The sequence below is a fragment of the Brienomyrus brachyistius genome, chromosome 1 (genome assembly GCF_023856365.1).
Source record: "Brienomyrus brachyistius isolate T26 chromosome 1, BBRACH_0.4, whole genome shotgun sequence".
Classification (NCBI taxonomy): Eukaryota; Metazoa; Chordata; class Actinopteri; order Osteoglossiformes; family Mormyridae; genus Brienomyrus; species Brienomyrus brachyistius.
In genome coordinates, this window is record NC_064533.1 from 14,705,719 (window position 1) to 14,720,665 (window position 14,947).

The 14,947-nt window shown below is 43.4% G+C and overlaps 1 protein-coding gene across 3 annotated transcripts in view; it reads left to right on the plus strand.

Moving 5' to 3' along the window:
* ptprr (protein tyrosine phosphatase receptor type R) overlaps positions 1-14,947 on the plus strand; it is a 49,837-nt gene that overhangs the window by 25,802 nt on the left and 9,088 nt on the right. For all 3 annotated transcript variants that reach the window (XM_049005534.1, XM_049005523.1, XM_049005577.1), the window contains 5 exons: positions 76-186; positions 1,792-2,072; positions 8,374-8,563; positions 8,849-8,933; positions 10,808-10,887. In XM_049005534.1, the coding sequence (XP_048861491.1) occupies positions 76-186; positions 1,792-2,072; positions 8,374-8,563; positions 8,849-8,933; positions 10,808-10,887 (747 nt within the window). The remainder of the gene's footprint in view (positions 1-75; positions 187-1,791; positions 2,073-8,373; positions 8,564-8,848; positions 8,934-10,807; positions 10,888-14,947) is intronic.

Consider the following 14,947-nt stretch of genomic DNA (forward strand, 5'->3'; position numbering starts at 1 on the left):
GGTGGAGGTGCGTCAGGTCATTGTGATCAATCTGGAGCCCGTGTCCATCTGCTTTGTTGTGATCCCCCTTTTCAGAAGAACGTGCTGCAGGGCCAGCATGAGGGGGACAATGTGTGGACCAAGGAGGGATTCTACGCAGTGGTCATCTTCCTCACCATCTTCGTCATTGTCGTCACCTGTTTGATGGTGAGTCCACCTCCCCTATCCCCACCTGCCCTTACTATCTGTGATCGATTGACATGCGTCATGTGGAGATCTTTCCAGGCAGATCACATCTGTTTTGCCGGCAACTCGAGCTGTTGTTTATATTGCGTGTTTATATTGCTGGATGGATACCTTTATAGAGTGGTGGGGGCAGGAGTGGGGGCGTGAGTCGGGGTGTGTTGCTTTGACTCCTCTTCTTCCTCGTCCTCCTCCTCCAGAGTACAGACTGCAGCTGTAAATACCCTCTCTCTCCTCGCACTCCTGCTGTTCCTGTGATTTAAATTAATTACACCTTGGATATGCTTGGCCAGCTCGACCCGCGTGGCGTCCCGCGTTTAAACGCAGCGCTGGGCGGCTCGGAGCCGCCGCATGCCAGGGAACCCGCTGCTCCCGGTTCTCGATGGCTTCACTCGGCGCTGGCTGCTGGCCAACTGCTAACAGCCTCGCTTATGGAAAGGAATTGCTGGAAAACATCCCCGCTTTAAATCAAACTGCTCTTCAAGGGTAGCAGACACTGCTAGCGGGCAAAGTACTGAATTTATCTATTTTTCTCTGCAGCATTTTATAAAGATTTTTATACTACATTCTGCCAAATTTTGTTGCTAAATTGAATCATAATACATACATCCTATCTGTTGTTTAAACTGTTTGAACAATGCTTTCAACGTATGGAATATATGATAATGATGTGTCAGCATATATGAAAATATATGATGTGTGAATAATCTATTTTCTGATGTTATGGTGGCTATGATGAGATTTAACAGGATTAGCACAGACTGCATGCGCTGATTTTAAAAGGGTTTCTGCAAGCAGAGATCAAACTCCCTGATTGGTCAGGAAAGAATAGTATACGCATGTTATTTCAGGTCCATGATGTGATTGGTTAGAATGGGCGTCATCAGCAACTTAATCCGAAAACAAACCAATGAAAACACCAGAGGCTGTTATGTCATGAAGTATTATACTAAATTAAGGAATCTACCTGTCTTGCGGAAATGATTACTAGAAAGCTGGCACACAGAAGCCTGAAGATCATCAACACAAAACACCAGCATTGGCAATCCTTTGAAGAAACTAACTGTTTACCCAGCCTGGCTCTCTGGTCCTGGAGAGCTACTATCTTATAGGTTTTCTATCCTACCTGGTTTCTGATGAGCTAGGCGTGGCTCATCTATTCTTTCCTGTAGCTCTCCAGGACCCCTGTTGGAGACCCCTGAGTTAAGTCATACCCAAAAGGTTTAGGATTCCATGGAGGGCAGCAACTCGGTGGGTGATCCTCTGCTGTGTGTGTGTGCAGTTTGCATATTCTCTCAAAGTACCTAGGTTTCCTCTAGGTACTCCTCTTTGCTCCTAAAATTTGCAAACATGCATTCAGGCTAATTGGCACCTGTCCATGGAGTATGACTTCTTATGTGCCCTGCAATAGACTGACCTTCTGCTCAGGGTGAACCCCATGCTTATGCTGCTTGGGATTGGTTTCAGACTCACCCACAACCCTGACCAGAATGAGCAGTGAGAAGATGCGTGGTTGGGTTTCCGTAGACCTCATCATGTGCTGCTCCTGTGGTGCTCATGTCACTGCAGGTCTTGTATCGGCTCAAGGAGAAGGTCGAGCTCTCAGACCGGCAGTTCAAGGAAGCGCCTGGGCAGGAGCTGCACCTGACCCCAATTCAAGTGCACGCACCGCAGCCACAGGCCAAGCCGGCCCCCAGCATGGTCCGGGCCGAACCGGCCACGAAGCCTGCCAGCACCGCCCCCCCTGAGCTCCCGCGAACCCCCTGCACTGTCACCTCCGAGCCCAGACCCATACCATCCCCCAGCCCCTCCCCCTTCAGGATGAAGCCCAGCGCAGGCCTTCAAGAGCGGTAAGAGTCTTGGATCAGCCCTTGTTCTCTCAGGGGCCCCTTGGCCCCACATAAAGGAAAAAAGTGCAATTTGAGCAGCACGTCTGGTCCAAAGAATTCAACCATGCTTAGAAGACAAAGGCAGCCATTTTGGGGTTTGGCCAAACAGCAGTTGAGACAGGGAGACAGGACCAGATGTCTACCCAACATGGTGGCTTGACCTCATGTGGCGTCCCAGGGGAACAGAAGTTAGTCCACGGTGAGACCTTTGGAATTACACCTGATCGCTATATTTATGCAGTGTTTCTAACAAGCACATTTAAATAATCATCTAAATCCTTTGACGGAATGCCAAGTCACGATTAAACTTGGAAAAAGACCGTCAGCTGTTGCGAAACAAAGGAGTCGCTCATTGATTATTGTCTAACTGATGGATCCCTGGCTGTAAAAATAAACCGTGAAATTCCGGAACGTTTCGGGGAGGCCTCCCTTCCTCTGTGAGTATGCAGTGTGAGAGCTATCACACCTGGCTGATGATTCATTCCCAGCGCTGCGACTTCCTCCCAACGCTTCCAGGTGATGGCCCATTAATACCAGTGGCCCGGCTCAACCGGGAGAAGCTCAGCCCAGGATGTTCCATTCGAGCGTGTTCTGCTCTCCATTTAGCATGAAGTACAGGGCTGCTAATTGCTGTGTGTGACAGAAGGAAATGTTTTCCACTAACGCTTACAATTTCTTAAGGATTATAAAGTAGTTCCTGGGAGCTTCCGAAAGGAGCCTCTCATTGCTTTGTTCCTTGTACATGGTCCGTTCACTGGTCTTTTCAACTAGAGCATGTGTAACCTTAAAATACCCCGTTTGCCTGTTGGCTGATTCAGGTTCAGTGATGAGGTAAGGATTACAGGAGCTAATCTAGCATAATGACTGTGACCTGGCGACTCCATTAATGTGTTGGGGAACAGCCGACGAGCCAAAATCTGATTGGTTAGATCACAGTCACTGGATTCACCAGAAATCTGTTCATATTGCTAGTTTCCGCTGACACACACTGACAGACATGGCATTCAAGAGAACTCTGCTTTCTGTTGCTTGCTACTTTAAAATCTGTACTGCTAGCTTGGTGACTACTAGTGACTGTCATGTACAGCAAAGTGACAAGCGTAACTATCTGGTTACTACAGAAATAAAAGCCATACGCTAAATTACACCATCAGGCCATCTGCTAAGGTACCAGAGCGCCATCTGGTGGTGCTGGTATCAGTCAGTCTTTGAAGCATCTCCTTGATTTGCAAAAGAACTTCTTGCTTAAACATGCTAGTTATTTTAGCTCAGTGAATATTTTTCCCTAAATTATAAATAAGTATTTAATAAGTATTTTTCAAAAAAGTTTGAGTTCAATATCTTGCCCAAGGGGACAGCAATAGAACCAGTTCAAATCCAGAACTTTATGTGGCACGTTTGTTAAATGTTACAAACCGGATGAAAAGTAAAGCCTTAAAAATGACTAGGGAGTTACCCACCTTTGCACTGATTCATTAGTAAATAAATGAATAAAATCAGTGTAATAAAATGACAGTGACGAATGGGGCATTGAAATTTCAGTAAACATGATTCTGAGGGATAAGAATAGATTCTTCAATATTTATTTTGGATCGCATGTACGGGTTGTTCATCACTCTTGACATTGGAGCAAATTGGTCAGCAACAGGTTTTGGTTACTGAGAAAACATCACCTCTGAACACAACCTGTCTGACCTCTGTCGCGTATGACATCACAAAAGACATATTATTGTTAATAGGTCATAGTTTGTGCTTAAAAGACACTATTACTATGGTTACTGTGTGCAGCTCTGCCTGATGATTACATGTAGCCTCACCAGAGTTGGTGCTGTCCTGGGGTCCAGGGGAAGCAGCAGTGGTCAGCAACATATGGTTTCCACGGTGATAGAAAGCCTAAGAGGATGGGATGTTGATTGTGCTCCTCCCTTCTCAGACTCTTCCTCTTTGGCCCTGCATGAAAAAGTGGTCAGACAGTACAATGATGGTGTCTCTGCTGCCCTACAGCTGCCCTGATGTCCTTTGAAGCCATTATTCTTAGAGGAAAGTGAGTTTGAAGCTCAGGACAAGTCAAGACCCGTTACTTCCTGTCCAAGATTTTATGGTAACATTCTGGGGGGTGGGTGGGGGGCATTATCACATTGCAGGTCTCTGCAAGCTCAGTTAATGAACCATTTGTACAATGTTTCAATTATTGAGTGACCATCAAAGCATGAACACCATTTTGGTCTGAACCTCAAGACTCAATTCTGAAGACCTGGTGCGTCTAGCTTTCCAAACAGCAACACAGTATATTCATAATTACCAAAACCTGAGAGAGGTTTAATAATGTTTTTTTTTTTTATTCAACACCAGGGAGTTCCACTGTCTCCAGACCCATGTTTCTAATATAGGCTTCAGGCAATTTGTGGTTTAATGCTGGATAAGTGTTTATGGATGAATTGAAGCACACCATTTGTGTTGTAGTTAGTTTCTGTGGTTAGGGTACAATTCCATGAAGTGAGCCAGTGTGAAGTGGTTAAGCTGTAGTTTAACAAGGTTAGTAGCACTTAGTAGAGATCAGTGAATGAGTTTAAAAGACAGACCAAGCAATACGGGTCAAAAGACGTGTCGGAAACAGAAGACATCTGGGTTTTCGCTCAGATTCACTTTCACCCAAAACCTCGGACTGTTTGTTTGCCAGAATGACCCCGGTTGGGTAATCGGAGCAGGTGTGCAATGGTGTACGTGAGAGTTGAGGAGTACGCTGTCAAACTCCCCCCCCTCCCCGCCAACCCACCCATGACCCCCGCTAGGTGTAAGAACATGTGACTCACTTTGAGTGTCTGCTGCTGTAAATTCTAGCATAAATCTAACAATGATCTGTTGTTTATAAGCTGGGAGGGTTGGAAGGAAGAGGCCTATTATGGATGTGATTACATATAAAAAAATAATAATAAGTGAATAGAGGTGAAGGAAACTGTAATTCACAGTTGTTTCTGGCCCAGGAAGCCAAGACTAATGATAAGGTAATGAGAGCAGGTCGAACTTACATAAATACAGTGGGGAACATTTGCGTAAGTGGCCTTTGCTTAGCACGATTTTAGAAGATGAAGAACAGTGTGTGGACCACAGTGCAACATGTTTATCCTTTTTATTTGATGTACTTGGGTCTCCACCAAGGAACACTTTTATAGTGTTCAAAGAACACTGTAAGACATTAAAATGTTTGGTCTCACAGTGGCTAAACAGATGGCAAATAGGATCACTGAAATTTGCTGAAGCAAGAGCATCTCAGCAACGATTTTGAGCTAGCTGGGTTCACATGTTCAGTGCTCAGACGTCTTTATTTTTCAACTAATTTTTTAACAACTGTTACAAGATTGAGGACTGTAAAGTGCAGTCAAAGCTTGTATATTATACATTTACATATTGTGGTGTATTATGAATACTAGCTTATGTGCAGACATCAATCTGCACTGTAATCTGCCATAAGCGATTCCAGAAAAGGGGACTTTAAAGGACATTAGTTGTTGCATTAATTTTAGCATTGATTGACGGATTTGTGTTTGCTGGGTAGTGCACCTTGTCACACTGTAGTTTTACCGGTCATACCGTTGTCCTTAACTTGTTGTGTTTGCAGCTTCCTACACTCACCCTAAATACACAACCCTGTAAATATCCTGTATCACTATTTATTGACTCAAAAAAAGAATGAATTGTCTGCTCTCACTCTTTACCGTTCTGGCCAGGCGGTAAATCTGTTGGCTGTTTTGCGAACGCTAGTCTGTAAATCTGTCCGTAATGCGGCGCTCATGTTCCCATCTGTGCTGTTTCCTCTCCCGGACTCAGAGACGAAGCCTCGATTCACCTTCCCATCCACTCTGCTGTCTCGCTAGTCCCCAAAGCATGATGACTTGTCACGTACGGCGGCAGAGCCTGAGTTCAGCACACTAGGTCCCGGTGTGCGTGCTCAGAGGCTGATAGCAGACAGCGTTGCTACCTGTACTGCTACACTCAGGTGTTGCTACAGGGGATTCAGCTTTCAGGTTCCTTGAGTGGCTATTAGTATGACTACAATCTGAAGCATTAAATGACCACAGCTCAGTTACACGAGTCTCAGTTCATGTTCTAGCAGCGTATCACGTTCGACCAAGGCGGAGCTGAGGTTCTCGTTCATGTTCTTAACATACGAGTGTAACCTGCTTGACACCCCCTGTTCTAACACAATCCCCTCAGGCCTCCGACTGGGATATGCGACCCGCCCCCACACCCCGGTGGGTCCCCACATTGACGGCTTGTCGCTTTATCGCAGCTAGCCCGGCCTGATTAGGAGGGGAGGGCGGGATGAGGCCGGGTTCCTTCCTGTTCAGGGTGCCGGGCACTTCCTGTCAGGCCGAGAGCACTGATTGCTGAAGGGGTCCAGTTTAGAGGTGGCTGACAGGGCCACATCCTCTTCATCCTCCTCATCATCCTCTTCTGCCTGCCATCTGCCCTGCCTAGAATGGAGGTACATAAAGCAACTGCTTTATGATGAAATTAATACATGAAATATTTTTTTTTTTTTTTTTTTTTTTAAGGTTTTGCAATAAAATACATTTCAAGTCAGGATTCACATTCATAGCATTAAAGATTCAAACCATTTCTTCAATCAATAATTAATATAAATTAATCATGGTTTTAAAGTCTAATTTAATCATGAATAATTTAAACAAATTAAGTTATTACATTTTAAAAGAATGCAATGGCACTAATTTTGTGAGCTTTACATTTTGCCTGAAGACTTTACAAGTTTTTTTTAGGATAATTAATGAAAACATGACGTTTTAAATGAAATAAAATGAAATTTCATTAAAAAGTCATATTTTCATTATGTTTCTTAATGTACTTTCTCCTGTCTTCTGGTGAAATTTAAAGCCGACAAAGTCTTTTTTTTCTCCACTTTTTAAGATGATTAATGAAAAAACATGATTTTTTCATGATGGATGGAAGTCGAGAGGGAGGAAGACTGAGAGTGGGTGTAGACGCAGTCCTCCCTAGCGAGGCCTCCCATCTCCAGGCCGCCATTGCTCTCTTTCGGCTCACTAATGCCACGCTCCTGCCTTTGTGAGCAACGCCAAGGAAAGCAATGTGGGGGAGAGCTGCAGGGTCAAAGGTCGACTGCTTGGGAAGACAGACAGACGAACCCCGACTCCGAATAGGGACATGGACTCACAGCGGATCTGTGGCCGACCTTCAGGCCTGAGACGTCGTGTCGACATGATGAGTGACTCCGTTTAAAATTTGTGTTTAAGGGCGTGTTCTTTTTTAATGCCCAGAATAGGAACAGATTATGATCTGAGCTCAATGAAAAGTGTTGATTGTTTACTGCTGTGATCATTTCAGTTTAGGAATGTTCCATTAACATAACGCATTTAAAGCAAAAGCTATAAAATAAGACACCCAGCTCTGCAGCACCCAAACGTGATTATAAGTTGTAAAGATATTAAGCAAGATGCAACACAAGGGATACATGCGGAATTGTGATTTCAAGTGGGTTGATGCAGCGAGATGGCACTGTGTCGGAATGTGTGTGTGTGGTCCAGGTATACCTTACCTTGTGGGGACTAAATGTCCCCACAATGTCATGAATACCCTTCTTTTTCTTCGTTTCCTGCTCCCCATATGGTAAAATTCTATTTTATAAAAATCCACGACTGCAATCAAAAAAGCTAAAAATGCAAAAAATCTTATATTTTGTTTGCTTACTTATGGTTATGGTTAGGGCTGGGTAGGGGTTAATGATGTTGTAGTTAGCATTAGCATTTTTCCCATAGAAATGAATGAGCGGTTCCCAAAAATATATGATTACATGACACTGTGTGTGTGTGTGTGTGTGTGTGTGTGTGTGTGTGTGTGTGTGTGTGTGTGTGTGGCCATGGTCATGGTCATGTATATATTATATTGTGGTGAAAAATTAAAAGGTAGACAAAGGTAAAAAGATATACAGTACTGTTCAAAAGTGTGAGGCAGTCACATAACCTGATATTTAAATGATATTCAATTTAAATGATATTGGGAACCAAAGCATAGTCTACCTAGTCATTAACTTTTTGGTGAACAGATAAAATTCTTGTACATTTTTATCTGTGTTACATATGTTATAATGTCTCATTGCTTCCGGGATAGACTCTGAACTTGTGTTTTTACACGACTGCTTATTTGATCCCCACAAAAGGAAGCTCAGTTTTGTGATGGAGGGTTGAGTGGTTGCTCTCAGCATCTCAGTCATACCGCTTGTCTGCAGACGAGGGTCCAATGTGTCCCTGGTGCTGGACATGAGCGCCCTGGGGTCCGTGGAGCCGCTGAGCAGCACGGGGGCGACGCCCCGTGAGCGCGTGGCCCAGGAGTACCTGCAGGCGGCCAGCCGCACCCTCTCCCGACAGCAGCTCCGCGGTGCTGTGCTCAACACGCAGAACCTGCACGCCGAGTTCGTGGTGAGGAAGCATGGCCTCCCTGTTGTGCGAAGCCTCATATTCAGACCCAGCCCACAGTCGGGCGGCCATCTCTGTTTGTGTTCCAAACTGAGCCCCTTTGCTGTCTTACTGAATGTTAATGTTCGAGATGCTTCATAAATCAGTACTTTTTCCCTAGAATTGATTCGCATTCATTTATTCTCTGGTTTTTCACTGGCGGGCTTGTGAATGATTTCGTTTCTCTTTCTGCATCTGTTACTCAGCATGTAGCCTCATCTCGTCTTGAGTCACATCTGTATTTTGCAGGAAATCCCAATGAATTTCGTGGATCCCAAAGAAGTGGACATTCCCACGCACGGCACGAAGAACCGATACAGAACCATTTTGCCAAGTAGGATTTTATTTTTTTTTTATTTATGTTCAATTTACAACTAACTTGTTGACAGTAGCTTCTTTTGGATTTTTCTAATGTTATAAAGTAAGAGTGACACATGCGGTGTATTTCACTGATTACTATTTGTTTTGATTGTTTGCCCACTTTCGGTCTGTATTTGTAAAACCAGTAAAGAACCAACTTTATGTATGTGTTTGGACCATGTGTTTGGTGATGGTAGAAGCCACACAAATGACGGAAGATCTCAAAATACTTTGTGGTCAATCAGGAGATTGATGTCATGGTACGTCGGGTCACACCCAGCAATGTTGTTTCTTACTGCCCGGCCCATCTGTTGCTGTCTCTGACTGATCACCTGACACGCAGTAGCCCTCCTCTAGCATTGGTCCAAAGGACATTTTGTACCGTATGGGTTAGAGGATCAGACCCTTCCTTCCTCTCCAGGGTCACCTAGGCCTGATTGGTGAGGGAAGTCAGTAATTGCCAAAAATCAAGACTCTTCCGCTCTGCAGTACTAGTGTCCATCCCGCCCCCCTGCTTAGCCACAGAGGAAGGGTCCGATTGTCCCCTCCCCCTTCCCGCCAGGGTCAGAGCAGCAGAGTCAATGTTCAGACGTGAAGTACACTTTCTGCAGGTTCACCAGGGCTTGCGAGAACAATGCACTTGGGACACCCGGTTCCCGCCTTGGGCCCTGTCTGCTCACATCTCAGGCCGCGGCGTTTTGCCCTCGTTCACCTTCCCTTTCGACCCTGTTTCCTTCACTGTGGTTATCGGCGTTTCTCGGGTGCTGGGAACTTTTTCCAGGCGGGGAAGGCCATCATCACCATCTCCAAGGCCAACCAGAAGCTTTGTGGAGCATTTCAGAGGATAGCTTTGCATCTCACGCACGAAGCACTGAGGCTAGAATTTTTGCTCCATATCACATCTTGTTCATCTGAAAACGTTTAAATCACCAACATTTAAAGCTTAAAAATTAGTCTGTCTGTGTCTGTCTAATCACAAAAAAATCGCAAAAGACTGTGCTAACTGCAGTCTGTTCCCCTCTAACACATTCCAAGTTAGAGGACATTGTCTGTTTGTCTGCCTGCCTGCCTACCTGTCTGACAGTCTGTGTCTGTCTGTCTGTCTAATCACAGAAAGCTTAGTGCTGTGCTAATCCCCTCTGTTCCCCTGGTTCTGCAGGAATACATTCCAAGTTAGAGGACATTGTCTATCTGTCTGTTTGTCTGCCTGCCTGCCTACCTGTCTGTCAGTCTGTGTCTGTCTGTCTGTCTAATCACAGAAAGCTTAGCACTGTGCTAATCCCCTCTGTTCCCCTGGGTCTGCAGGAATACATTCCAAGTTAGAGGACATTGTCTATTTGTCTGTTTGTCTGCCTGCCTGCCTACCTGTCTGTCAGTCTGTGTCTGTCTGTCTGTCTAATCACAGAAAGCTTAGCGCTGTGCTAATCCCCCCTGTTCCCCTGGCTCTGAGGGACACATTCTAAGCTAGAGGACTTTGGCTCCCTGTTTCAGCCTCTTGCTCTTTTTTTTTCGTGTCCAGTGGGTGGGAGGTGTCTGTGGCCCCATTGATGGGGGTTACATGCCAGGTCTTCCTGTAGTGGGTGTAGCTTCCTGCTGGCCAATCTGCTGAAGAACAGTTAAGCAGTTGAAAGTGGGGTTAAAAATATAAATGGGATCGGGGCCAAACGAACTGGAGGAGTTTGTTTCGGTGGAATGGGCCAGACATCTCTAAATTCTCAGCTAAACAATGAGAGCCTTTGCCCACCAAAACGTTGCTTTTTAAGATAAATAAACGTTTTATCACTTTTTGATTTGAAACCAAAATGTTTCACCCCTGCAGGTTGATTAACAAACGTCTCTGTTCTCTAGACCCCCACTCCAGAGTGATCTTAAAGACCAAGAACGCTAACGACCCGCTCAGCAGTTACATCAATGCCAACTATATCCGAGTAAGTGGGATATGCTTTTGTTTGTTTGGTTTTTTGCCCTGTATGTTCCATACTTACTTATTCCGTACTTCCATAATTACTTATGAACGGCAATCTCCTTTGATATTTCACATTTCCAATATTGCTTAAATCAAATCAAATAGCCTTTTATTGTCAATTCACTATATGTCCTAACATACAAGGGAATCAAAATGCTGTTTCTCTCTCATCTTCGTAGCACAAATATAAAATAGAAAAATGTATAAACATATAAGATAAATATGATAAATATCAATAGTGCTGAAAATAGTAAATAGTAACCCTCTGTACAATGTGTGAAAGTCAGTAATGCAAAAAGCAGAAAAGGACAGCAAGAGACCGGTAACTGATGTGAAGTGAGGTGGCGCATTTTTAGGGCAAAAAGACCGTTAACAGCTGATGTAATATTGAGTCTTTATATAGTAGTGGGTACAGGGGGGTACATGGTAGGTATCGACTCTCGTGTTACGGTCCAGGGGCAGAGGGCAAGGAGGGTGGTAGTGGACAGAGTTCAGCATCCTGACAGCTTGGTGGGTGAAGCTCTTGGACGGATAGTCTTGTGGAGCCTGGAGGCTCCGGTACCTTCTCCCTGAGGGGAGGAGGCTGAAGAGGGAGTGTAAAGGATGAGAGGAGTCATCAGCAAGGCTCTGCGGTTGAGTCATCGTATAACATTTAAACGATAGAAAAAAAAACAAGACACATGTCGATAAGGAACATTGTTTGATAGTGTGATAGCGGATGTGGGCAGTCTTTTAAAAACGGACAACTTATATCCAGCGAGTACACTGCGGAGTTAGTGGGGCTCACCACATGCTACTATTTTGGCAACATACGCGAGTCATGTAAGAGACGAGGGCTTCCTTAGAGGAAACTTCAAGTGTTGGTGAAGAAAGGGATAGCTCAGCCGCTGCCACATCGTTTATAAATGAGGTACTGTAGATAAACAAGGTAAAAAGACGTCGGAGGTGTGGTGGTACTTTGGCTATTTAATGTCTGATGCACAACAGACTGCTCTATGTACTGTAAACTCTCCCAAACACTCTTATTTCACCACCTGAAGTACTGTCATCCTCAGAACATACAGAATGCAAGTGTTTACAGACACTGCAGTTAGAGCTTCCGCTTTCATTCTCAGGGAATGCAGGGTGCCATCTCCCCAGCTCCCAGACAATAAAATTTGCTGGGGGAGGTGCATTGAAAAATATGGGACAAATTGCGCCCTGTATTGGTTCACACAGAACACAGCATTTCATTTCACAATATGGATAGGATGGGTGGCAGCTCTACCTGCAATGTCAGACCCGTCTCCTAGAATGGACAGCAAGACAGACAAAAGACCCAGTGACGAACCGCACCATCGGCTGTTTCTATTGTTACACACTGGGATGAAAAGATATTTTTGTATTATATATTTATTAAAATTAGATCTTAGTTTACATTTACATTTAATGTATTTGGCACACGCCTTTAGCCAGAGCGACTGGCATAAGTGCTTAGAAATCTCAGCAGTGAACACATTCTTAAATTTTCTGTCCAATCGTCTTTTTTCATGTTCTGAATCTGTTTAGGAGGAATCCTAATGGAATTTTAAGCAAGTATTGAAGCAGTGAATTGAATGGAGCTCTGAAATGAAGAAACAATGGCTTGAATAATATTGTGATAATTATGAATATCGGCTAATAGGAAAAAATATCATGACAAAATATTTTGCCGTATCGCCCAGTCCTGCAGCCTACATCTGTCCGTCCCTTACAGATACTTAACGGAGAATCTCATTGATTTGTAACTGGACTTATTAATGCAGAGCACCGGTTTCAAAGGAAGTTCAACAGTGCTGCAGTTCGCTGTGGATTTAGTTTGATGCAACTCTGAGAAATCAAATGGCTAATTAGAAATGAGTCAAATTACACGATTTATAAAACAATATCTGACTGCTGCCACAACACTGTGACCTGACCACATTTATGGAATATTCTGGAAAGACTGGAAGATGGCAACCCACATTAAGATCTGGCTGCAGTGTGAATTAAGGGGTTCGTTGCAAATAAGTAACTGAAATGTATAAAGCCTCTGACCCTCGACCTCACCCGCTATTTGTAATAGTTATTATAAAATTATGGTAATTTTAAAGTTTGGTTTAGTTAACTTTACATTCTTGTTAAAAGCGCATTTTTGGGTCATAATATGTAACTCTAGTACTGTGGCTGAATCCTGGACTGACAGAGATTGTGTCTAATTAACTTCAGTGGGGTAATAATTGGGCTTTACTGAATGGATCTGACTGTGAAGTTCATTGTTTGCGCAAAGTGTTTGAATTAAAAAAAAAAAAAACAATGTTATGTTTTTAGTATCTAATGAAACGGTTTACTTTTCAGGAATTAAACAGTCTTATTTAATCAACTAAAAGTGCCTGCATTATACAAAATTCACCTGACAAGTTCATAAATAAATAAATGCTGATAGTTAAACTTTAGAGAACATGTTTTGCTTTGTTAATCACAAACATGTCTCGTGTAAAAAACAAAAAGTACATTTCATCCTAATTTCGTGTTAACTTGAGGTTTTAGTCAGCTTAGTGTACACAAGCAAACCCTGTAGCTTTTATGGAACTGATCATTTTCGAAGTAAAAGGTGATTATTTCTTTCTTTTCCTTATTAACTACCACACCTGTAGTCAAATTAAACCCAAAGGCTCATGTCAGGCTTTTCTCATAGTAATAATTGTTGTGGGAGCGTGTTAGAGTTAAGGGGAATGTATACTCCTGGCAGCCTGCTTCCTGATTCAGGAAGTCCTGAGGAATTTTTCTTTTCATTCACACCCTGTTTAGCACCAAAAACACCTTCCTCCAGATCAGTGATGATGCTCCAAGTTCACCATGGGATTCTAACGCTGCCATCATCACAGACAAGGCGGTGCCCAGTTATTAATGATCAAAGTCAAAGTTGCAGTCTTTCCCTTATAAGGGAAATAACAGGCAGGTCTGCATCCCTCGTCACACATCTTAACAAGTGACACGCCCATTCTGTGTCATTTGCTAACGTTTTTATTATGAGGTGGAAACTCAAGGTTTATACGTCGCAGCCATAAATTTGGTGAAAATAAGAATACACCATAGCTGATTAATTTCAGCTCACTCGTACAGTGAACAGCATCTGCACATGTCACCTTTGAGGCTCGCGCTTATAATGCGTGGATCTCTGTGTTATAATTTTCTTTGCAGCCTGTTTCTCATTATCTGACCCTATTCGATTTCTTTTGTCAAATCCACGAACATTTCAATCTGCATCAAAACTAAGCTCATACATTATTAATCCACATATCTGAAATTGACAGTGTGACTTCACTAGTGTTGTTGTTATTTGCAGGTGAAGTTTGAAGTTTGATTTTTTTTTGTAAATTATTCATGTAATTTTTAAATTGAAAGGTCGTCTTAACTTGACGTGATCGAACATCCAGTTCCTCCGGATGTCATGTCCGTTTGAAGATGAGGAGCTGGGTTATCACTGACTGTCACGCTCTGAACATGGCTGACCTGAGTGCGCAGCGTCTCCCATTCAGTGCTGTGGGTGTTTTCTCAGTGTTACTTGCTCCTTGGCCAAGAACATTCTCTTCCCATTTCCTCTGGCCCGAGACATTGTTTATACATCATTAAGGATCTGAGGACTGGCTGTTTGTCTTTCTTTAATGGCCCAAGCATAGCAAAAGTTGTATTTAAATACAAATTACACAACCCCAGGATATCCACGCGATCAGTTGTTTGTATAATATTCTGCTGCACTGGTGACCCATACATGTGACACACATCTGATTTAAAGTATACTGCTTTGCAGTGACAGATAAAGTTTATATAATTTCTCCTGAAGTCGTATATTTTTTTTAATACATCTCACTTTTAAAACCCCAGTTTTACTGCACACTGCTGGTTGTGCACCATGTAATGTATTAATTCCTCTTATTTCAGTAAAGCCACATATTTGCCTCCATCTCAACTGGCCACGATTTATTTTTCTTTTGATCCTGGGTGTTTAACCTGGGGCCGTA